Here is a 23,343-nt window from a genome sequence, read left to right as displayed (position 1 = left end):
AAGCTGAGCTGGCAGCAGTAGTAGAGCAGTGTGTCCCCCCTAAAAGAGACCAGCCAAGCCTGTTAGCCGCACCAAAGGCATATCCTAGCTTTATTAAAGGGCCCGCGCCGCAGAGTCAATATAAAAACACAAAAAGTCCCATCAGTTTAATAACAATAAAAAACCCCAAAAATGGAAAACTGAGGGTGCAGGGGAAGAGGCCCCTGAGCCAGGGGCACAAGGAGCCCTGCTCATGGCACCAGGCCTGGCCGCAGGGTCCCCGGTATTGCTGTTGCTACGAGGTTGGGGGGCTGCGATTGTCCTGTGGGAGCCACCGTTCACCTGGGTCAGGGACCCTTACTTCTTCTGGGGTGTGCTCAGCTTCTGCATGCCCCGGATCTTGTCCAGCAGGCCAGAGATGAAGGCCTGGACAGGAGGGTGGATGTTAGGGAGACCAGACCCCAAGATGACAGGAGCCTGGGCTCCCCTACCCCACACTCTGGGGGAACCACTTACCTCAGTGGGTTTGTAACAGTCAACCAGCAGCTCCTAGTGGGGCATCGGGAGAGGGAGAGGAGGGATGAGTACAGTGAGTTCTCAGGAAGGGAGCGTAGAGTTTACCTATACCCACTTCCAAGGGACTGGGGCCACCCTAAGACACAGGAGATGCCACAGCCACATGGCTAGGCAAGTAGCATTAGCCCCATTTGCCAGAGGCAGAAACTGAGGCTCATGGTCACAGAGCTGGCTGACTCAGACCAAAGAAGGCCATGCTCTAGAGTCTTGCTTCCCAAGGGCAGTGCCTCCAGGCAGCCCTGCAACCAAGGTACCCCTCAGCCCCTCTCTTACTTTGACCCTGGCAGCCCGGGTATCGTCACTCTCCATGTCCAGGAGCTCATCCACATCAATCTCCAGTTCTGGGATCTCCTCTTCCTGGGGTGGGGGTGGGGGTGGGGGAGGAGGGAGAGACAAGGGCCTGAGTTGGGAGAGAGGGTGTGAGAGGGGCTCTTGGCTTGAGGTCCCTGCCTACCTCAGGACGAGCCCAGCCCTCTTTGCCCAGCAGACAACGGCAGCTGCTCTGAGGAAGAAAACAGATCAGGCTCGTGCCAAGGCAAATTGCCCAGTGTGGGGGGAGCTTCCTCTCCCTGCCAGTGGGCACCCGGGGTGCCAGACAAGGCCAGACAGCCGCCAGGGCTGGGAACCCAGCAGATATGTCTCCCCAACATCCGGGCCCCCCATCTCACCAGCGAGATGAGCACCGGTGAGACCAGCTGTCCCAGCTCATCACACCCCTCTCCCCTCCCCCAAACACCTGTCACAGCTTCCTGGGAGTGAGGAGGAAGTGAAGGGTGAGGGGTCAGTGGGAAGGACCCAGGCCTGGTAAAGGGGAAACAAAGAGCCCATGCTTTGGCGAGGGAGGGGGTGCCCACCACCCCGTCCCCTAGGGAGGCTGCTACCCCATTTGGAGCCAGCTACATTCCAGGGCTGGGCTAGGGTAGGCAGCACAGGGCAAGCCCACTCTTCCACCCTGCCCCCCGGGGCCTGAGTCACCATCTGAGCAACCAGGGAGTCATGGGGTGGAGAACCAGAGCCCAGAGAGCCGGCTAGCCTGCCCACATGCTAAGGTGGAACTTCGGGCTAGCTCATTAGAACAGCCGCGACCCTTTACAGCCCCCACCAACCAGACTAGCGCCTTCCAACCAAGGTCTAAGCTCGCTGGCACTAGGCAGGTTAGACCTTCTTTCATTGCCAGCCCAGGCTAGCCCCCTGCCTCCTGCCCAAGGCCCAGACTATCCCTAGACACTTCTGGAGGACACCAAGCTTGACTTGGGGAGTGACATGAGGGAAATAGGGTCTGTGGCAGTGAAGAAGATAGAAGTGACTTAGGTCAGACAAGAAAGAGCATACATTGGGGGCGGGGAGTGCAGAGGGGAGCGCGCAGAAGAGGAGCGCCCATGGACTCCGGTGACAGGAGGGCTCACAGTGGGGTTACTGGGCGGACCGACTCGGGACCGATTTTAGGGTGTCGGCGCTGGGTGGGAAACACACCTGGCAGTCGTAGAGGCGCGTGAGCTGCTCCAGAATCCACTCCTCCAGGTTGAGGCGCTTCCGTAGCTCCTTGCGGTCGTACTTGACGGTGACCTTCCCTTGGCGCCTCACTGGGCCCTCATCGTCCGCACCGCCCGGGCCCTCACCTGCAGCCCCAGGGGGGCTCTGAAAGTACACGCGGGGCCCTGGGCCGCCACTGCCCGGCCCGGGGGCCGGGGCCGCCAACGCCGCGCCCCCCGCAGGGCCGCTGTCCGCCATGGCGGCCGCCGGGGCCACGTGCGCGCGTCGGGCCCCTCCCTGCGCCGCCGCCTCCGGGACGCCCGCCGGCTGGCTCCGGGCGGCTGGCTCGGGTTAGCTCAGGGGCTCGGCTCCGCGCGGCTCCGCGGCGAGGGCGGCGGCGGGGGCGCCCGGGGGCAGCTGCAGCATGCGGAGCCCCCGGGCCTGGCCTGGCCGCGCCCCGCCCCCTCCCCGCCGATCCGCCCGCCCTTTGTCCCCCGCGGCCGCCGCCCGAGCCGCCGCCACCGAAGCCGCTTTCTCTGTCTCGCTCTCTTCCTCCGCCCCCCGACCACACCCCCTTAAAGGGCCAGCCCCGCTACGGGCCCCTCACCCCCACCCCGCCCCCAAGAAAGGACTAGGAGGGGGTCTAGTCCGCAGGGGTTTGGGTCTTGCAGTCCGCACTCCCCTAAATAACCTTCCAGCCCCAAACCCAGGCATTCTAAGGGCCAAGTACCAGAATTTGCGCTCCCACCTGCAGCCTAGTCCTCATTGGACCCTTCCTCATTCTGTCCTCATTGAGGCAGGAATAGGAGCCATCTGAGAATGGAGGAGAGTGGACACTACATGTAGGGAGAGGGTCTGGTGAGGACACATAGGGGCCCCCGATGTCTGGGTCCTCCTGCGCTTGGTCAGCAAGGGACGAATGGGCTTCTCCGCACGGACCAACACGTGGACCAGGCTCCCGGGGATGGAGGAGTGCAAAAGGCGGGCAGGAGCTGCCCGGGTCCCCAGACGCCCTAGTTGGCGGGGTCCCACGCCCCCCACGAGTTGGGGGTGAGCTGAGCCAGCCGGCCGGCCTGAAGGGCTAGACCCAAGGCAGCCACCGCCCACTGGCCAAGATGGCGCGGGAAGCGGGATTGTGGGAAATGTAGTTCGTGGGCCCGGCCCCGCATGGCCGCCCCTCCCCCGCGGCGGAGCCGGAGCCCGGAAGCGTAAACTTGATGGGGCGCCCTCCCAGGGCTAGCCGCCACTGGGTGCGGCCCTCCGCGCCCCGCAACTCGTGTGTGTACAAAGATCTGGGAAGTGAGGGAGCCGGGACTCCTTATAATAAAGGTGATAATAACAGCTGGCCCGTAATGAGCGTTTATCGGGACCCCCACCCAGTAGGTTCCACCTTGAGGACACTGCACTGGATCTCCCACAGATCCTCGCCCTGCAGCTCCTCTGTCCTTCACACCACACTGGCCCACCTCTCTTAAGCCGACTGTGCATCCCATTCCCTCACTCTATTTGATTTTCTGCATCTTTAAATTTTCTCACTCATTGTTTACTGTCTCCTGCTTCTAGATTGTGAGCTCCATGGGGCAGAGACCTGTGTGAACCTTGTTTGCTGCTGATGCCCAGGCTTGAGTCTGCCTGGTCTTCAAACCCACGTGTATTGGGCAAATGACCTGGTGCTTGCTGAACCCAGCACCTAGAACTATGTCAGCCTCATAGTAGGTTGCTGGGTTGATTGAACAAATGACTGAGAGAAAGCATCAATGGCTTCCTCCGTGCCTCCATTTCTACAGAAGGTTGTGGTAGAGATAAAACAGGAAAATGCGTGGAAAGTGCAATTACTGCACCACAGAGGTTAGTTAAGTCAAATAGCTAGATAAAACGGGAGCTGAGATTTTGAACCCAGGCTGTGTGACTCAAACCCCTGACACAAAGTCTCTACTCATCCCCCCACCTCCTGTGGACACCACCCAGCAAGGTTGTGCAGCTCTCCCTGGGATGTCTCCACGGACAGCAGGCTTACACGTTCCAAACAGGGTTCTCAGGGTCTGAAAGGCAGTGCTTCCTTTCCAGCCTCTCACAGACACCCTCTCTTTTGATGCTGGTGGGAGAAGCCATCTGCAGCAGGTGGGGTTCAGAGAAGGGTTGGGATTGTCCCAGGGTGGCACATCTGGTGCTGCATCCAAACTGGAACCCAGGACTTTAGGCTTCTCCTTTACCCTATAGTGGGGAGAAGAATCAAAGAGAAGACAGATGCTGGGAATGAGGGGTGAGGTGGGCTTGTCACTGACAGCATTGGTGAGGAGTGGGCTCACAGGGCCCAGTCCAGGAGAGGGTAAAGTGAGCTGATGCCTCCTTCCTCTCTGGCCCCTCCTCTGGGCTTAGCCTTCCTTCAGCCAGCCTGGGGGCCAGGGAAGGGCTGATCCTTGCTTCTGCGATTAGGCAGGACTCACCGTCTCCACTAGGAGCCCGGAGCCCTGTCCTCTTGCTCCAAGCCTGGCTTCATGGAAGGTTCACTTTACACAGGTCCAAAGGGCAAGTCAGCTCTCTCTGAATCCAAGCACTCATTTGGGTCTTCGGATTAGAGGGGAGACACACTCACACTCAACAGCCCCTAATGCCCAACGACTGCTGTGGGAGTGGGGCCTGCGGGCCATGAAGACCTCCAGCCCCAGCTCTGCCTCCAAGGATGCCGTGACCCTGACCCCGATCTAGATCTTCCTGTCCCTCCTCCCCTCAGGGTTGGTGTAAAGGTCTCCAGTCATGTCCAAATGTCAGGGTACCCCTCTGAGGGTTCTCTGGACAGGGTGTTCTTCCTGACTCTTCCTCTCTCCACCTCCTCCACTCCCAGGGCACACCCAAATTCCTGTTCCTTCCATCCCTTCCCATGGCCACCCACCCCAAGAATAGCCAGGGGAGATGGGCATGCTGACTTGCAGCCTTCCTGAAGACTCAGCTGCCCTGCACAGAACCTTAGCCTTGGAGTGGAAGAACTCGGTTCAAGTCCTGGTCCTGCCCAGTAGGCTGAGAGGCTGCGGACAAGTTACTCACCTGCCCTGAGCCTCTTCCGGGAAGCTGATGATCCTGATCTCCCGGTGACTGGGGGAAAGAGCTCAGTGCTCTGGGGCCTGTGCCCAGCCAGAGACCTCCTGCCTGAGCCCTTCTTGACTGGAGTGTGCTTGCTCCTCATCCTCCCAGCCTCGGGCTGTGCTATGCCCTCCCACCCTCACCCCTCCCAGGTCTCACCCCCATTCCACCAGAGTGCATCCCTGAAGCAAAGGCCCTGGGGAGGGTCCTATGGGCCAAGACTGCTCCCTTAATCGAGGGTAGAGGCCGGAAAAGCAGCCTTCCTTCCACCATTACTGCTTGCTGAGAAACCCTATTACCATTACTAAGGCTGGAAGGAAGTGAGAAGGAAGGAGCCCTCTAATGGGGGTGCTCTGGCCTCTGGAGACACAACGGTGGTGGGGAGAAGAGGCTCTGGCCCAGGAAACAGGCTTCCATCCTGTTTTTTTCCCAACAGCCTGCTGCCCAATGCTTCTGTGAAATACCCCTGCCCTCGGACCCCCTAAGCTCAGGCCCTGGCTCCAGGCTCTGCTAGCCCTGGTGCAAGCTGGCAGGGTCCCTTGCCCCAGAGCTGACCTATGCCCTTTTTTCCTTCCTCCCTAATGTGCCCACATGCACTCAGATATTCAGCTGCTTGAAGAGGGGGTGGCATCTCCCACCCATTTGCTTATTTATTCTCTGACAACCTCTAACTTCTGGACAAGGTGACTGAGGCACAGAGGCACTAGGTTCTGCCACTAGCATGAGCTGGACTTGAACCCAGGTCTGTGGGAGCAGAGGCCAATCTCTGCCCTGCAGGGCTCTGTTCTCCTAATAAGGTCTGCTGGTCCCTAGGTTTCTGTTGCCTGGTGGGAGAGGAGGAGGATCAGATGATCATACCTCTTGTCCCCTTTTTTTGGTCTCCTCAAGGGCAGGGAGTGGAGGCAGGAAGTTGGAGGGTTGAAATTCTCCTACAGAGCTGTGTGACCTTGGGCAAGTCCCTTCCCCTCTCTGGGCCCCAAGTGGAGATAATAATCACACCCCACAGGGCCACCACCAAAGGCAAGGAGATTCACTAGGTTAGAGCTGGTGGCCAACATGGTGGGTGGGGATTTGGAGGAAGGACAGGGCCTGGCAGGGCTCCCTCTGGGGGTCTGAGAGCCTGGGGCAAAGGGGCCTGCAGGGCAGCTCCTCCTTGCCTGACCCTCCTCCCCCAGAACCGGCTCCATCTCTTTCTGGGTTTCTAGGTGACTCGGCTGGCCCCTCTGGATGAGTTCTACTTTAAACTTGCTGCTGCTACTGCCTCTGTATTGGGGGGGCTCCCACAGGGGCCCCCAGGCAGGAACCCCCCCCACAGCCAAGCCCTGCGGGAGGGGCTGCAGCCCCCACCCATCCCAGTGCCCATGCGCCTTCCCCTCCTCCTATCCCTGGAACACAGATTTCAGGGCACCTGCTGTGGGCCAGGCACCGCAGAGCCCCTCCTCAACCCTTCTCCTTTGGGGACACCCACGAGGCTTCTGACCCCTCTGGGCAGACAACCAGTGTTCCCTCCGCAGTTTTCAACCAAGAGGCTCACATAGACGGGCTCCAGTTATGAGGGTCTCTGGCACAAGAAGTGGGCTGTTCTAGAGTCCGCTCTGGAAGGCCAGCATGCCTGGGTCCTCAAAGGAGGTAGCACGCGCACGGCCTCCGAGGGCTAGGGACGGGGGAGGGGCGCCTGCCGGCGGGAGGCCCATTAGCCGGCTAAGTGCTCCCAGGGAGGGGGATAGCGCTGCTGCGGGAGACAGTGAGGCGAAGTGAGGGCAGATGGGGGGTGGGAGTGGCCTTTCCTGTGCTCAGCTAGTGAGACAGTAGCGGGGAGGAGCACAGGCTCTGTGACCAACTTCTGCCCTCCACTAGTACCCCAGACCCAGTCTCAAGAAATCTCAGCGAGCTGACCCCGGTCCGCCCTAAGCAGCGCACTTTACACCCACTCCTTCCAGCTGCACCCCCGCAACACCCCCTTCCCCAAGCCCCCCCCCCAGGCCCCAAGAATCAGGGCTGCTGAACCCCCTGCAAAGCCTATTCGTCCAGGTATCCCGTCCCAATCCCCCCCGGCTGCAGTCGCCGCCCCGGCCGCCAGAGGGAGCCGACGCGGGGCGGGCGGGACCGACGCGGTGGGAGGGGGCGGGGCTGCCCGCGGCCCCGCCCGGGCCCCGCCCCGCCCGGGCCCCGCCGAGTCTCCGGTCGGTCCGGGACAGACTGGCCGGCGGGCGCTGACGCCGGGGGCCGGAGCGGGCCGCGCGGGAGCGCGCGGTGGGAGCAGCGGTGCCGTCGGTCCCCGTCGGGGCTCCGTGGGACCCCGACCCGCCCCTGGCCCGGCAATGGCGGGCGCCAGGCCCGGTGTCCACACGCTGCAGCTGGAGCCGCCCACCGTAGTGGAGACCCTGCGGCGCGGGAGTAAGTTCATCAAATGGGACGAGGTAAGCGCCGTGGCCCCTGCTCCGCCCGGATCCGGGGACTCCTCAATCAAGCTCGACTAGACGCCGGGGACCCCCACCCCAGCCTCGCCTGACCATGGCGGCCCCCATCCCAGCCTGGCCGCGCTCCGGAAACTTGAGTCCCTAGTCCTCCCGGTAATGAAGACTTTGTCCTCCCCAGTTCCTCAGCTCTGGAAAATTTGGCTCTCCACTCCTTGGCGCGGAGACTTTGAACCCCAATAATCCCGCCCCCCCCTTTTTGCACTCGCCCCTCACACCACTCCCTGCCAGGCTAATTCTGGTTCTCCGATTCTGGCCTGGTCCCCAGACCCCTGCCTGGCACTGCGCTCCCTGGCTGGAGGACTCCGGCCGCCAGCCTGGCTCAGGGCATCCTCATTCTGGGTGGGTGCCGCTGGGACCCTGCTCTCGCCGGCGCTCCAGCCTGAACAATCCTCTTCCATTCATCACTTTCTCACCCTGTTCTGGCTGCACCCCTTCGTCCTGCTTCTGAATCCCAGCCCAGCTCCCTGCTCAGGTGGGACCACCAACTCACACCCTAGTGGCGACTTTGCCCCCCAAGTTCCTCCATCGCTGGGAACTTTGGTCCCCATTCCTGAGCCCGGGACTTTGAACCTCAATAAATCCTGTGCCCCCCACTTTCTACCTCTTCTGACCCTGGTGTATCGTAGGTGCTGGGGCCCCCACCTGTGGCTTCCCATGCCTATCCTGTCCCCCTCCTCTGCCCCCTGGGCCCCTCCTTCCCCAGGGCCTCCACCAGGCCTGCCAGAGCTTCCTCGCAGCTCCTTCCCAGTCAGGCCACAGGCCTGGAAGACTCTGGGCTCCTTTCCGGCTGGGTGGGGCGGGTAGGCGTGGGAGCTGGGGGGAGGGGCTGGGGGCGTGGCCTGAAGTGGCAGGTGTGTGAGGAGGGGTGCCTGGGCACCCCAGGGGCTAGGGGAGACCCCTCCCCACAGGCGGGCCTGAAGGGAAAAGTTTCTCCTTTTCCTTTGAGTGTGATAAACCCAAATAAGGAAGTGGGAACAGGGAGAGGGCCCTGGGGTGGGGTGGGGGTGCTGACAAAGGCTTGGGGCTGGAGAGAGGGGCTGGGCTGTTTTTGAAGGCCAGACCCCTGGGAAGGGAGGGGCTCTGGGGGCAGTACCCACAAAACTCCCCTCTCCTCTCACTCTTGGGGGGCCTCAGACCCAGGGAAGGGTGGGGAATACCCAGAGGGGCTGGGGATGGGCATCAGTACACTGAAGTGGGTCTGGGGGCTTCCTGTCCCTTCTGTCCCCAGATCAACTCCCATCCTTTGTAAGAAAAGCCCGCAATGGGTGGGGCTGGTGCAATCCCCATTTTCCAGAAGAGGAAACTGAGGTCTAGAAAGTGGAGACTTACCCTGGCCCCACAGTGGGGTGTGGCTGAGGCCAGGAGCCGGGAGGCTGGCAGGAGTCTTGCTTCCCCACTTCCCAGGTCACAGGACGCTGGACCCACATTGCCCACGTGCAAGTCCTGGCTCCTCTTCTTGACCTTGGGCAAGCTACAGAGCATCCTCACTTTCCTTGTCTGTAAAATAGGCATGAAGACAACACTTACCTTGTAGAGTTGTTAGGAGGCCTAAGTGGGCTCATACATGTTCCGTGCTTAGAACTGTACCTGGCACACAGTAGGGCAGTGTGTGTGTGTGTGTGTGTGTGTGGCTGTTGTGTTAATGATGACAGTATTGTCCACCAGACAGTAGCAGTTTGGGGGTGGCATTCAGGATGAGGTGGGGTCCTCTTATGACTGGAGGAGCCTGAGGCAGGAGAATTCTACCTGTGGTCACCTGGTTATTCAGGCCCTAGTCTAAGCCCTTGACACCCCCTCTGGATGCTTCCCGAGTCACAGGGGTGGCCCTGGGAGTGTGCCAGGGACTGGACTCTCAGAAAATGGGGCTGGCACACACTTCCCTGCCCCTGTCAGCTGCAGGGCTGTTTGAGGAGGACAGAGCTCGCTGCCCAGTCCTGAGGCCAGGAGGAGTCCCTGCTGAGGGCCTCTGTGCCTCTGTGAGGTGGGGCTGAGTCTTGAGGCCGGGAGGATCCCAGGAGGTGCAGGACAGTGACAATGGACCTTGGGGCAGACAGAGAGGTGGCCAGTCATCATGGTATCCCAAGGGATGCAGAAGGGCCGTGGGGGTCAGACTTCTGAACCCTGTGCTTTCATCCCGTAAACATTCTGCAGTGGGCTAACTGGGCAGCTGTGGGGGCTCCAGCCATCACGGAGCTTCTGGGGAAACTGAGCCCGGGGAGGCTTCCCAGGAGGTGGGTCAGATTTCCTGGGTACAGAAGGAAGGAAAGGACATCCTAGCAAAGGGGACAGTGAGGCAAGGGCTGGGAGATGGGGAGAGGACAGGTAGTCATCCATGTGGCAGAATCTTAGGGCGAGTGGGAGATGAGGCTGGGAGAGGCATTGGGACCGGAACTCGTGGAATGTCAGTCACACTGAGGGCGTTGGCTTTGTCCTGAGGGCTGTAAGCAGCTGTGGAAGACCTGGGGGCTAGATAAAGCTTTGTCTTAGCTCGCTGGCAGGAACACTGGGCGGAGGACTGAAGGGGTCCCAGGCTCAAGCCTGGGCTGCAGCCCTCACTCCCTGACCCCTGCTATCCTATGCTGTCCCCAGGAGACCTCTAGTCGGAACCTGGTGACTCTGCGTGTGGACTCCAATGGCTTCTTCTTGTACTGGACAGGACCCAACATGGTGAGGACAGGCACTGGTACAGCTTGCTCAGGCCAAGGGCCCTGCCCCACGTGCCTGCCCCACGCCCCTTCCCTGCCCATGGGGCCCAGCTGCTGGCCGACCTCTCCCACGGCTTCCCAGACAGGAAGTGCTAAGGACAGGGGCTGAGGCTGGGGCTGCAGCCAGGGGGGGCCACTCCCTGGCCTGGGTGGGGAGCTTGGGGGCTCAGCCTGCAGCCTCTCAGACCCACCCCAGCATCTGGTTTCCCCAGGAGGTAGATACACTGGACATCAGTTCCATCAGGGACACACGGACGGGCCGTTATGCCCGCCTGCCCAAGGTGAGTGATGGAGCCCAAGTCTAAGGACCAGATCAAGGCATGGGGACTTGGATACTCTTCCTAACTCTTGGCTTTCACCTATGCAGGACCCCAAGATCCGGGAAGTGCTAGGCTTTGGGGGCCCTGATGCCCGGCTGGAGGAGAAGCTGATGACAGTGGTGGCTGGGCCAGACCCAGTGAACACAGTATTCTTGAACTTCATGGCTGTGCAGGACGACACGGCCAAGGTGGGCTGGGGCCCAGGAGACGGCCAGGGGTCACTGCCTCATTTGCTCAATTGGCCATCACTTACCGAGCATCTGTTGTTTACCGGGCTGCTCTCTGACTTACTGTGTATCAGACCCAGGTCTGGGCTTGGGCTGTGGCCAGGCCAGCCCGCTGCATCACCTACTCACCCCTCTCCATGCGTGCCACCCCCCAGGTCTGGTCCGAGGAGCTATTCAAGCTAGCTATGAACATCCTGGCTCAGAATGCCTCCCGGAACACGTTTCTGCGCAAAGCGTGAGCCCCGGGCTGCCCTGGGGGGTTGTCGGGGGTTCAGGTGGCAGTTCCCAGGGTGTGACCCCTTCACCTGCCTCCCCAGATACACAAAGCTGAAGCTGCAAGTGAACCAGGACGGACGAATCCCGGTCAAGAAGTGAGCACCCCTTCCCCTCAGCACCTTCTGTCCTGCCCCAACCTTGGTGGCCTTTGCCCCTCCACTGACTCTGCCCCCTTGCCTGCACCAGCATCCTGAAGATGTTCTCAGCTGACAAGAAGCGGGTGGAGACGGCGCTGGAATCCTGTGGCCTCAATTTCAACCGGGTGTGTGGGGTGGGGGCAGGGGCGGGTGGGGCATCGTGGTGGGCACCCATCCTTCTGGGGTCTCACCCCACATTCCTTGGCCCCCAGAGTGAGTCCATCCGGCCCGATGAGTTTTCCTTGGAAATCTTCGAGCGGTTCCTTAACAAGTTGTGTCTTCGGCCAGACATTGACAAGATCCTACTGGAGATGTGAGCAGGGCCAGGCCCCCTCCCAGCCCCCGTGCCCCCGTCTGGCCTCTACTTAGTATGCCTTGTAGCCCAGTGAGGAGGAGGGGAGCTGGTGGCCAGGTCTCAGAGCGCCAGGGTGGGGTGGGGCAGGTGGAGAGCCTGTTGCTGATGTGCTCTTGCTCCCAGCCACCGTTTCTGCAGCTGTTACGGACAGCTCTGGGCCAACCTTTTGCCAGGGCTGGTTTAATCAGCCCGCTCTGCTGATGAGAACCGAGGCTCAGACGTGCTGTGGGACCTGCCTAACCTCACACAGCCAGTGAGGGCTAGAGCTGAGATTGGGTCTGGGGTCTGGAAGCACAGGGTCATGGGCTGAACACTTGGCAGCTTCCAAGGCCCTTGCTTACGGCAGTGCCACTTCTGTCTGCTGCCTTGACAACGCCGAGTAGCCAGCATTGTCAGTGCAGGGGAAACTGAGGCCCAGAGAGGGCAGTGACTTGCCCCAAGTCCTACTCGGTCGGTGCCAGAGCCAGGAGCAAGCCTTCTGACGCCCTGACCCAGGTGAGGGCTTGGGGTGGGGATGGGGGATGCTGAGGCTCCGGCCTGGCTTCCGGCCCCTCCAGAGGTGCCAAGGGCAAGCCATACCTGACACTGGAGCAGCTCATGGACTTCATCAACCAGAAGCAGCGGGACCCAAGACTCAACGAAGTGCTGTACCCGCCCCTGCGGCCTTCGCAGGCCCGGCTGCTCATTGAGAAGTATGAGCCCAACCAGCAGTTCCTGGAGCGAGGTAAGAGGCCAGCAGCGTGGGTGCAGGTGGTGAGGTGGGTGGGAGGTGCCCCAGCTGACCCTGCCTCCCCCCCACCCCAGACCAGATGTCCATGGAGGGCTTCAGCCGCTACCTGGGAGGTGAGGAGAACAGCATCTTGCCCCTGGAAGCCCTGGATCTGAGTGCAGACATGACCCAGCCGCTGAGCGCATACTTCATCAACTCCTCGCACAACACCTATCTCACAGGTGAGCACGGAGAGGGTGGTGCCTGTGACCTCTGCCCTCTGGCTTGCCTCTCTTCCTCTTGGGGTGCAATTCTTTCAGCTCATTTGCTTGTAAGCAGGCAGGGAGCAGCCAGCCACCCCCGAGGAGCGGGGCTTCTTGGCATGTCTCAGTACTCAGGAAGCTGCCCTGGGGAAGGGCTGGGGCCTGCAAGAGCTGGCCGCGAGGGGGGCCTGTGGGAGGGCCTGGAGCAGGACTGCTTGGTGATTTGAAGAAGCAAAAAGGAGGCCGAGTGGGATGGGGAGTAGGCTGAGGCACGGTGAGAGGGGTGGCAGGGGCATGGAAGGCTTCTGGGTTTATTCTGGGTGGGAGGGAGGGGTTTTGGGGAGGGGCTGAAGCAGAGGAGGTGATGTGCTCTGTAGAGATCGGATTGGAGGCAGGGAGGGCCCACAGTCCTCCAGTGGGGAGGTGGTGGAGGCTGTGCCAGGGCAGAGGTGGGCAGAGGGAGTGAGGAGAGGGAGAGATCAGCAGGGTCCTGGGGAGCTATAGTGGGTGCTGGGGATGACTCCCCCGGTTCAGGCTGGTGGGATGGGTGGGTAGTGGGTGTTCGTCTGAGAGAGGGTGAGCCCTGGAGGAGGAACCCACCTGGCAGAGCACTGGCAGATGCCTGCTCTGTGCCTACTTAGGGTGGGCACCAGGGGCTGGGCGTGGCACGTAGGCCTGCCCTGGGGGACTTTGGGGAAAATGGTGCTGGTTCCACAGTGAATTAAAGAGTGATTAGGGCTGGCTAGACAGAGTGTGTCGGGGCTGGACTGGGCTGCCGCAGGGGCCCCTGCCTCCCCAGCATGGCCTGGTTCTGTGTGGAGCCGGGCTGGCGGGCGGCCATGGTGACGGAGCCTCGTCCCCAGCGGGACAGCTGGCGGGGACCTCGTCGGTGGAGATGTACCGCCAGGCGCTGCTGTGGGGCTGCCGCTGCGTGGAGTTGGACGTGTGGAAGGGGCGGCCACCCGAGGAGGAGCCCTTCATTACGCACGGCTTCACCATGACCACGGAGGTGCCCCTGCGTGACGTGCTCGAGGCCATCGCAGAGACCGCCTTCAAGACCTCACCCTACCCCGTCATCCTCTCCTTCGAGAACCACGTGGACTCGTGAGTGGGCCCCTGGCTCGGGGACCCGATGGACCCAGGGACAGCACTCCTACCATGGCTCTGTGGAACTGCTCTGATGACCTCCAACCCTGGGAATCTCCACTGACCCTGTGACCTCTGACCTGCCCCATGGATCCCACCTCCCCCCAGGAACCTCTGACCTCTGATCTTGGCCCCACAGGGCAAAGCAGCAGGCCAAGATGGCCGAGTACTGCCGCTCCATCTTTGGGGACGCGTTGCTCATCGACCCACTGGACAAGTACCCGGTATGGGGGCCTGGAGCCGGGGCGGGGACGTGGGGGTGGGGGTGCCTGCAGACCCTGACCTGCCCGTGCCTGCCTAGCTGGCCCCGGGCATCCCACTGCCCAGCCCCCAGGACCTGATGGGCCGCATCCTGGTGAAGAACAAGAAGCGGCACCGGCCCAGCACAGGCGCGCCCAGCAGCTCCGTGCGCAAGCGGCCACTGGAGCAGAGCAACTCGGCCCTGAGCGAGAGCTCCGCCACCACCGAGCCCTCCTCCCCCCAGCTCGGTATGGCCTGACCTTTGGCTGTGCCCCGGCCTCTCATCCAACCCTCCCACCTCGCTGAGCCCCAACCCCCAGCCCCTCCCTTTAAGCCATTCACCACCTCTCAGCTGTGTAAGGGACCTCTGACCCCTGACCCCAGGCACACACCTCACTGAGCCACGCCCCAGCTCCTGGCTGCTCAGTCCCGCCTCACAGAGCCTCCCACAACCAGGCTACTGCTCCGAATTCTGACTTCTGACCTCAATGACGCACATCCCCTACTTTGGGTGTGACCTTAAGACCTCAACCCCTGTCCTGTGGCCCCTACCACAATGGTTATAATCTCAGCTAACCTTTGACCTCTTACTTTATTGAGGTCCCTTTTGCACCTGATGCCTGACTGTTCATTTCACTAAGCCCCTTCACTGGCTATGTCTCTGACTGACCCCTGACCTGTAACCCCACCATGTCATCCTTTACCCCCACTGTTAAGGCTGCTATACCTCACTTCCTGATTTCTCACCCCTTTGAGTGACCCTGCCTACCTCCCTGCTCCATACAACTCCAGACATTCACCTTCCACCTGTGACCCCTCTGAACTCCCACTGAGTTTAATGCCATCTGACCTCTGACCTCTGGCCTCTCCCCAGGCCTCACTGCCCTGAGAGTACACACTGCCCTTGACTGCCCCACTAAGTCAATTCCCATGCTGGGAATAACCCTTCTGGGCTTCTTGAACATCTGTGTGTGGTCTTGACCCCTGACCCCTGGTGGCCCTGTCCTCTGCAGGGTCTCCCAGCTCAGACAGCTGCCCAGGCCTGAGCAACGGGGAGGAGCTAGGGCTGGAGAAGCTCAGCCTAGAGCCTCGGAAGTCTTTGGGCGAGGAGGGCCTGAACCGGGGCCCCGATGCTTTTGGACCTGCTGACCGTGAGGATGAGGAGGAAGATGAGGACGAGGAGGAGCAGACAGACCCCAAAAAGCCAACCACAGATGAGGTCAGGCCCATAGGTGGGAAGGTGGGGGTGGTCGCTAGCACCCACTGTGCTCAGGCCCCGGGTGCTGGTCTGGCCGTGGACATCATCCCTGCCTTCCTGGGATTCAGTGTCTGTGTGTGACGCTGGGAGGAGGGGTCTTAGGTGAACAGGCAGGGAAACGAGTGTATGGTTATGCTCATGATATGGGCTGGGGAGGGGTGAATTGGGGTGCAGAACTGGGGGAGGATGGGGACCTGGGCGGGGAGGTTGGGGCAGGCAGGCCCGAGGAAGCGGGAACAGCAGGTGCAAAGACCCAGGGCCAGAGTGTGCAGGAGGAAGGGCCAGGGCAAGACGGGGCAGTGTCGCCATGGGGAGCGTTGAGGAGTTGTGAGGAGTGGCACAGAAAAGGCCAATCTGGCTGTCCTACGAGGTCAAATTTGAGAGGGGCCCAGAGTGGGGGAGGCTGTGGGCAGGGTTCCAGGCTCCTGAGCCACCAGGAGGGGATGACAAGGTGATTGAAACGAATGGCTGGAATGAAACCTGGGGCTCCCGTGCATGTGGGCAGTTGAACCCCTGGGTTTGGGGGAGGGGTTCCAGCGTCTGAGGACCAGGGAAGAGAGGAGTGACCAGGAGGCAGCAGGTGAAGTGGGTGGGGAGGGGTCCTCCTGGGTGTGTCGGAGGGGCCCCAGACAGGAGGCTGTTGGGCCGTGCCGAGGTAGCGTGATTGCAGGGCTGGCAGAGGGTCGGTGGCTCCGTCCTGAGGGGGCAGGCGAGGGAACTTCTTGCTGGTGCCGGGGCAACACTGATGATCTGGGTTTGGGGCCTCAGGGCACGGCCAGCAGTGAGGTCAACGCCACTGAGGAGATGTCTACGCTAGTCAACTATATCGAGCCTGTCAAGTTCAAGTCCTTTGAGGCTGCTCGAAGTGAGTGGGGGTGGGCGGCAGGGGTGGGATCTGGCCTGCGGGCTCCTACCAGGCCTGACTCCCTCACTGCCCACTCCCCAGAGAGGAACAAGTGCTTTGAAATGTCATCCTTCGTGGAGACCAAGGCCATGGAGCAGTTGACCAAGAGCCCCATGGAATTTGTGGAGTATCCTTCCGAGGTGCTGCGGGCAGGCAGGCCAGGGTGGGATGCTCAGGGGCTGGCTCAGATGTTCTGCTCCCACTTTCGCCACCCGGGCAGGGTCCTGGCCCTCTCACACCCCCGCCTGGGGCCGGGGCAGGTCCGGACAGTCCCCAGGAGAGAAGCAGAGAAGCAGAGGCCGGCCAAAAGGGGTGAGAGTCACGGGAGGGGTGGGCCTGGCCGGAGGTAGAGGACGGCAGAGGGCTGGGCACTGGCACCTGCGTGGCCCCTGACCGCCAACCTCAGATACAACAAGCAGCAGCTGAGCCGCATCTACCCCAAGGGCACCCGCGTGGACTCCTCCAACTACATGCCCCAGCTCTTCTGGAACGTGGGCTGCCAGCTCGTCGCCCTCAACTTCCAGACCCTGGGTGAGCCCGGCCCCCTGTCTTACTGCCTTCTGACCTGTGATCCTACTAGTCCTGCCTGAACGGACCTCTGACCCTATCTGATCCCAGGTCCCCTGGCCTAACCCAGACCTTGGCTAACCCCAGCTCCCAGCCTTGACCGACTCCAGCCCCTCACCTGTCTGATCTTTCCTGAATCTGGACCCTGGACCTTGGACTCCACTGACCCCTGACAACCCCTTGTCCCCCCCATGGCACTGTCCTGCTTGACTCTTGCCCTCCCCTTGGCACCCCCAGATGTGGCGATGCAGCTCAACGCGGGTGTATTCGAGTATAATGGGCGCAGCGGGTACCTGCTCAAGCCCGAGTTCATGCGGCGCCCAGACAAGTCCTTTGACCCCTTCACTGAGGTCATCGTGGACGGCATCGTGGCCAATGCCTTGCGGGTCAAGGTGAGGCCCCGGAAGGCTCAGGCTGGGGTGTCCAAGGAACAGGAATCTCAGCAGCCACCTTACCCTCTTTGCCCCCCAGGTGATCTCGGGGCAGTTCCTGTCTGACAGGAAGGTGGGCATCTACGTGGAGGTGGACATGTTTGGTCTCCCTGTGGACACCCGGCGCAAGTACCGCACTCGGACCTCTCAGGGGAATTCATTCAACCCTGTGTGGGACGAGGAGCCCTTCGACTTCCCCAAGGTGAGCCTGGCCCTGTGCCCACCTGGCGCAGGCAGATCCAGCCCAGACCTGCCCCGGCTTAGATGGGGGGCAGGAACCAGGCACGCTGGTGGTGACCAGGATAAGAAGTGGGGGTGCCGAGGGACCTCCCCAGCCCTGCATGTCCCAGAATGGGAGGCGGATTCCAGCAGGAGCTCTTGTAGGCCCCCGTGAGGAGTGGACACAACCTGCCCTTCTCCCAGCAGGAGGGACTGGCCTGAGATCACAACCCCAGGCTCCCGCGGGCTCTTCCAGGCCACTCGCGGTCCTACGCGCCAGGGCCTCTGCTCCTGACCTGGGCTGGGGTGTTCTCAGTCCAGGCTCCCGGCTCACTCTGCAGTTTCTAAGCTGGCAATGACCAGACCTGCCCACGGTGGCCCTGAGGAGGTCTGTCTGCCTGTCCTCTTGGCTCAGGACCCTGATGGCCGCTGGTCATCCATGGGCCAGGCCACAGAGGTGTGAGTCAGCAGTCAGCTCAGTGGTGATGGTGACTGATAGTCAGTTGTTGGTCAGCTCACCCGAGGGTCTGCTCTGAGTGTTTCGGCCTTGGTGGCTGTGGTCAGCTGTGGCAGTGGCCCTGGTGGCAGTGGGTCAGCTCCATGGCTCAGCACCAGTGTGGGCCCGCAGGTGGTGCTGCCCACGCTGGCTTCACTTCGCATCGCGGCCTTCGAGGAGGGTGGCAAATTTGTAGGGCACCGCATCCTGCCTGTCGCTGCCATCCGCTCAGGTGAGGCCTTGCTGGACCCTGGGCAGCACAGCGGGTGGTGTGTGGGGACCTGGCTGGGCCCAGTGACCCTGCCCTCCCCCTCCAGGGTACCACTACGTCTGCCTGCGGAACGAGGCCAACCAGCCACTGTGCCTGCCGGCCCTGCTCATCTACACGGAGGCCTCTGATTACATTCCAGACGACCACCAGGGTGAGCTGAGGGTGGGGTGGGCAGGGAAGGTCGGGGGACGATGCTGCCACCAGGGCCTGGGTGTGGCTGAGCCAGGTGGCCCCAGTTCAGGCTGTGAACAGACCTGAGCACAGGTTCTTCAGTCCCTCATTGAGAACAGAGCTGGTGAGGACAGTGTGGCACAGGGGGCTCTGCTTCTGGGACCCTTCTCTCTGCCTCCCCACAGACTACGCCGAGGCCCTGATCAACCCCATTAAGCACGTCAGCCTGATGGACCAGAGGGCCACGCAGCTGGCCGCCCTCATCGGGGAGAGCGAGGTGAGCCAGGCAGCGCCGTGAGCAGGCCTGGCTGGGCAGGGCTCGGGCTTGCTGTGACCCTGGGGACCGGTGGACACGACTGCTGTGGGAGTTGGGGGGGGGGCGGGTGCGGGCTGACTCTGGACCCAGCCCTGGTGGGGAAGGCCCTGCAGTCCCCACTGTGCTGTCCCAGCCAGCTCCCCGCCTCCCCGCCTGGCTCTCCCGGGCTGGGCTGTTCAGGGCCTTACTGCAGACCCCAGCCTCACACACTCACCCGCCTGTGCCCTCTGCCAGGGGAGCCTGTTCCCCTTTCTGGATTCTTGTCCCATCCAAGCCAGAACATAAAACCAAGCTAATGCCGAGCGCCGGCTTTCTGCCAGACCTGGTGTGTGCCTTTTCACTTCCTTGGCTCATTTAAGCCCCCGACCCCCTGAGTTTGGGGCTGCCATCCCCAATGTAGACATGGGCACACTGAGGCCCTGAGTTGCTTGTGTAAGATCGCTCAGCCCAAAAATGGCCTGGCCCAGGCCTCGACCCTGCATCTCTGTGCCGCCAGCGCTGAGCCTTACTCCCACGCTGTGCAGGGCAGGGGCTCTGGTCTCTCGCTCCGTAGGCATAGCAGTCTTGGGATTTTGAGGCGATGGAAACCACCCATTTGCATTTGAGAGGCTTTCGGGTCAGACCTGGGCTAGAATTCCCCCAGCTGCAAGCAGCACAAACCGGGCTGCAGGCGTTCCTGGCCACTTCACTAGGCTGGTGTGAAGCCACAGAAGCTTTTAAAATGTGGGGTCCCGGGAGCTATGCGGAGGGCACTGGCTTCCGTGGGGAGGGATCAGGAGTAGAGGTTCACCAGCACAGCCAGGCCCAGTCCCTGCGGGGCCTGTGGCGGGCGGGGGAGAGATGACTGCAATTAGGGCTGCTCAGAGCTGTTAGCGAGAGAGGCTGGTGCCCACTCTGCGGTCGCTGCCTTCGTTGATTTAATCAGGAGCTGAGCAACAAGGAAGATGAGCAACTGTGGGCAAGGGTGGGGGGACGCGGAGAGGGGAGGAGACTTGGGGCTGGCTCAGGCCTTTTCAGAACAATCTGGGAGTTCTTGAGCACATGTAATGGGCCTGGCATTACACTGTCGTCCCCACGCCCCACGTGCAACAGGGGTTTAGAAAGGTTTACTTTGTGTAGCTCTTATTTCTCATGCAGGTGTCCAGACAGCCCCGTGTTACAGATGAGTCCAGCAGCCACACAGGCTGACGGAGGCTGACCAGGGTGCTGGGGAGCCCTGGGAGGTTGCGGAGGACACAGGGCCTGGGGGGAACAGCATTCTGCTTTCTCCCCACAGGCTCAGGCTGGCCCAGAGATGTGCCAGGAGAGCCAGTCTCAGCAGCTGGGGTCTCAGCTGCCCTTGGGCCCCACATCTAGCCCACTGGACACCTCTCCCCGCCGGCCCCCAGGCCCCACCACCTCCCCCACCAGCACCTCCCTCAGCAGCCCAGGTAGGGAGCGGCCTGGGCTCGGGTGGGCTGAGGGGAGTGGCTCGTGTCACCCTCTCCTCCAGCTTCTCACAGGTGGCCTCTGCTCTCCAGGGCAGCGGGATGACCTCATCGCCAGCATCCTCTCAGGTATGGGGTAGGGCCGCCTGGTGGGAGTGGGGCTGCAGGCTGGCCCACCCTGCCCACCTTTGCTCTGCTGCTCCCAGAGGTGGCCGCCACCCCCCTGGATGAGCTCCGAAGCCACAAGGCTCTGGTGAAGCTCCGCAGCCGGCACGAGCGAGACCTGCGAGAGCTGCGCAAGAAACATCAGCGGAAGGCCGTGCCCCTCACCCGCCGCGTGCTGGACGCCTTGGCCCAGGCCCGGGCTGAGAGCAGGTGCCGCCACCGGCCAGGTGTCCGGTGAGTGTCCAGCCTGCCTGTGTGTGTGTGTGCTGTGAATGTTTATGTGAATGTGAGGGGTGTGTGCACGTGGGTTCCACGCCAGGTGGGCAGGGAGATGGCAGGGCTGCTCCTTGATCCCCCGGAGGGAGGGTGGGGTGCAAGGAAGATAGAGGAGGCTTCCCGCACCAGGGTCCACTCTTCCCCCAGGGGGTGACACCTCTTTGGATGTCCCCCATGAAGAGCTTGTTGTCCAAACAGGCTCCCATCATTCAGGCGGAGCTAACGGGCCTCCTGGTTTATATAACAGACCTGGCCCCACGGGGTGGCATCTCCCGCTGCCTGCTGGCATGTGCCCTACTCCCCGCCCCCAGCCCAAGTCCAGGTGGCAGACCTGAGCATCAGCCCAGAGGGGTCTCCCCACAGGGGTGGGACCACTGACGTGGAGGACATGAAGGAGGAGGAGGAAGAGGTGAAGCAGTACCAAGAGTTCCAGAACAGACAAGTGCAATGTCTGCTGGAGCTGAAGGAGGCCCAGGCAGACGCAGAGGCTGAGCGGAGGCTGGAGCACCTGAGACAGGTGAGGGGGGCATTCGGCGGTGAGGGAGGGTCTGCTTGGCATCAGCCCTGTGTCACCTGTTGGCTACTTGTGTCCACAGGCTCAGCAGCGGCTCAGGGAGATCATCCTGGAGGCACACGCAGCTCAGTTGAAGCGGCTGAAGGAGATGAATGAGAGGTGAAGGCAGAGGATCTTGTGTGATGGGGCAGGGGACTCCCTGGTACCAGAGGAGGGGGGAGTCCCCAGTCCTGCCGCTGACCCCTGCTCTGCCCCTGCTGGCTTCTCCAGGGAGAAGAAGGAGCTGCAGAAGATCCTAGACAGGAAGCGCCACAATAGTATCTCGGAGGCCAAGACAAGGGAGAAACACAAGAAGGAGGCGTAAGGGCGTCGGGACCGGGAGCCATTTGGGTGCTGGGGAGGCAGGGCGGGCGCCCGGGCACCGAGCCCATCCTGCCTTGCTCCCGCACAGGGAACTGACAGAGATTAACCGTCGGCACATCACTGAGTCAGTCAACTCCATCCGTCGGGTGAGAGAGGCTCATGGGCCACCCTAGCCCCACCCCCTTCCTTCCTTCATCAGACTCCCATCTCCTTGGTGCCTGGCCTGGTGCCACATTACCCTCAAGGGGCTTCTAGAGCCTTTCCCCAGGCCCGACAGCCCCCTGGTGCCCACATCATATTCAAAGCCAACCATCTGTGACAGTACCCTTGGCTTTGGAGTCCTTGGGCCTAGCCATCTCACAACCCTGGCCACACAGTCCTAGGAGACTTCACCCACCTGATTTCTGTGCCCAGCCAGAACCCCAGGGCCCCGGCCCCTCCCTCAGGGCTCCTCAGCTGAGCCCTTGCCCACCCCCATAGCTGGAGGAGGCCCAGAAGCAGCGACATGACCGCCTTGTGGCGGGGCAGCAGCAGGTCCTACAGCAGCTGGCGGAAGAGGAGCCCCAGGTAAGGCCGTGGTGAGGCCGGCGGGCAGGCAGGTGCTGGGCGGCCTGGCCTCGCTGTGATCCCCGTCCTCCTCCACAGCTGCTGGCCCAGCTGACCCAGGAGTGCCAGGAGCAGCGGGCAAGGCTGCCACAGGAGGTCCGCCAGAGCCTGCTGGGCGGGACGCCGGAGGGGTTAGGGGACGGGCCTCTGGTGGCCTGTGCCAGCAACGGTCACACACCCCAGAGCAGCGGGCACCTGTCTGGTGCTGACTTGGAGAGCCAGGAGGAGAACACGCAGCTCTGAACTTCCGAGCAAGAGGTGGCCACAGGGCCGGGGTGGGCACTGGGCAGAGGGCAGGAGGTGAAGACACTAATGCTTTTTTTTTTTTTTTTTAACTTTTTATCTTTAGAAATTTTATTTTTTTAAACCTGGGACGAGTATCCCACACTAACCCCCTTCCTTCATCCTCCTGGTGCCCCTTTAGCCCCCAGCCCTCCTTCCTGCCCTCAGTCCTAGGGAAGGGCCTGGGCTGGGCCCTGCCCCCCCTGCCACCCACACACCAGGGTGGGTGGCATCTCCCGCACTTCCCAGGGAGCACTGGCTGGAGACGTGGAGCTCTGGGAAGTCGGGCTCACGTTCTTTCTCTATTCTTTGGGGATATTTTTTTTACGTGAATAAAAAGTGGATTTCAGGGACCCTGTGTGCAGTGTGGTTTGAGGTAAGAGGGCGCTGGGCCCTGGCTCCGGCTCTGCCACTTTCCCTGGGGCCTCTGTTTCCTCATCTATAAAATGAGCTGTGGGCGTTGGTGGGGTTGTCAGGCCCCCAGCAAGGGGCTGCTGGGTTTGAACTTGAGACAGCCTCACCCAGGGCCTGCAGGTTTTCCCAGCAGCCTTCCTCACTGACAGCCTTTGTGTCCCTGTCCCCCTGGCTGTGGCTCCTGGTCCCCCCCAACCCATTGCTTTCCTCCCTCCTAGGCTCTCCCCATCCTCCCTTCACAGAAGGAAGCCTCCCTGCCCCCCTTCCTGTTGCCTGATATGACCCAAACCCCCAGCATCTTCCGCCGGGGCTGCTCCGGGCCCCCAAAGACAGCTGACTCTGTATCTCGGGACTGGACGGACGGCTGGGGTGGAGCTGGGCAGCTCTGAACCTGCCCGACACCAGGGGACTTGGCCTTTCAGAGATAGGTGGGAAGTGAGCCTGCCGGTGACCCCTGGGAGCAAGGGAAACAGAGTCGCGGACACTCGCAGGGGCTGGGACGCCCAGCATCCCCCTCATCCCTGTGAGGGAGATGTTATGCCTGTTTTACAGATGAGGAAATGGAAGCCCAGAGCGATGTCACGTGTGCCAGGCCCCCGCTAAGATGTCCTGACCTGGAGGCAGGGCGGGCCTGGACCCTCTGTGGCAGACTGTCTTCGGCCAGCCTGGTGAACCTGCTCCATGCCTCAGGACCAG

The 23,343-nt window shown here is 61.8% G+C and overlaps 2 protein-coding genes across 3 annotated transcripts; one reads left to right on the top strand and one right to left on the bottom strand.

The window, feature by feature from the left end:
- Positions 1-62: 62 nt before the first annotated feature.
- PPP1R14B (protein phosphatase 1 regulatory inhibitor subunit 14B) lies at positions 63-2,631 on the bottom strand. The gene is made up of 4 exons (XM_069470248.1): positions 2,029-2,631; positions 829-912; positions 496-528; positions 63-405 (listed from the first exon to the last, which is right to left on the bottom strand). The coding sequence occupies exons 1-4, from the start codon at positions 2,284-2,286 to the stop codon at positions 337-339; spliced, it is 444 nt and encodes a 147-aa protein (XP_069326349.1). The 5' UTR covers positions 2,287-2,631; the 3' UTR covers positions 63-336.
- A 4,674-nt stretch (positions 2,632-7,305) lies between these two features.
- Positions 7,306-22,586, top strand: PLCB3 (phospholipase C beta 3). Of its 2 annotated transcripts, XM_069471676.1 has the most exons (31): positions 7,306-7,529; positions 10,179-10,256; positions 10,507-10,575; positions 10,662-10,802; positions 10,997-11,076; positions 11,159-11,212; positions 11,304-11,379; positions 11,467-11,567; positions 12,167-12,333; positions 12,414-12,560; positions 13,445-13,685; positions 13,867-13,951; positions 14,029-14,215; positions 14,981-15,186; positions 15,994-16,090; positions 16,172-16,256; positions 16,536-16,660; positions 16,934-17,088; positions 17,168-17,329; positions 17,975-18,074; positions 18,160-18,264; positions 18,470-18,561; positions 19,877-20,030; positions 20,121-20,156; positions 20,234-20,426; positions 20,832-20,985; positions 21,065-21,141; positions 21,253-21,342; positions 21,434-21,491; positions 21,826-21,912; positions 21,991-22,586. In XM_069471676.1, exons 1-31 carry the CDS (start codon positions 7,431-7,433, stop codon positions 22,192-22,194), a joined length of 3,705 nt encoding a protein of 1,234 aa, XP_069327777.1. In that variant the 5' UTR covers positions 7,306-7,430; the 3' UTR covers positions 22,195-22,586. The 2 variants fall into 2 exon arrangements, with proteins under 2 accessions (XP_069327777.1, XP_069327778.1); XM_069471677.1 differs by lacking the exons at positions 10,179-10,256; positions 10,507-10,575 and having other exon boundaries at positions 7,390-7,529; positions 10,716-10,802; positions 21,991-22,577.
- Positions 22,587-23,343: the final 757 nt, after the last annotated feature.

This window comes from Eulemur rufifrons, chromosome 6 (assembly GCF_041146395.1).
Source record: "Eulemur rufifrons isolate Redbay chromosome 6, OSU_ERuf_1, whole genome shotgun sequence".
NCBI classification, from domain to species: domain Eukaryota; kingdom Metazoa; phylum Chordata; class Mammalia; order Primates; family Lemuridae; genus Eulemur; species Eulemur rufifrons.
This window is presented reverse-complemented; position numbering and strand designations above follow the sequence as displayed.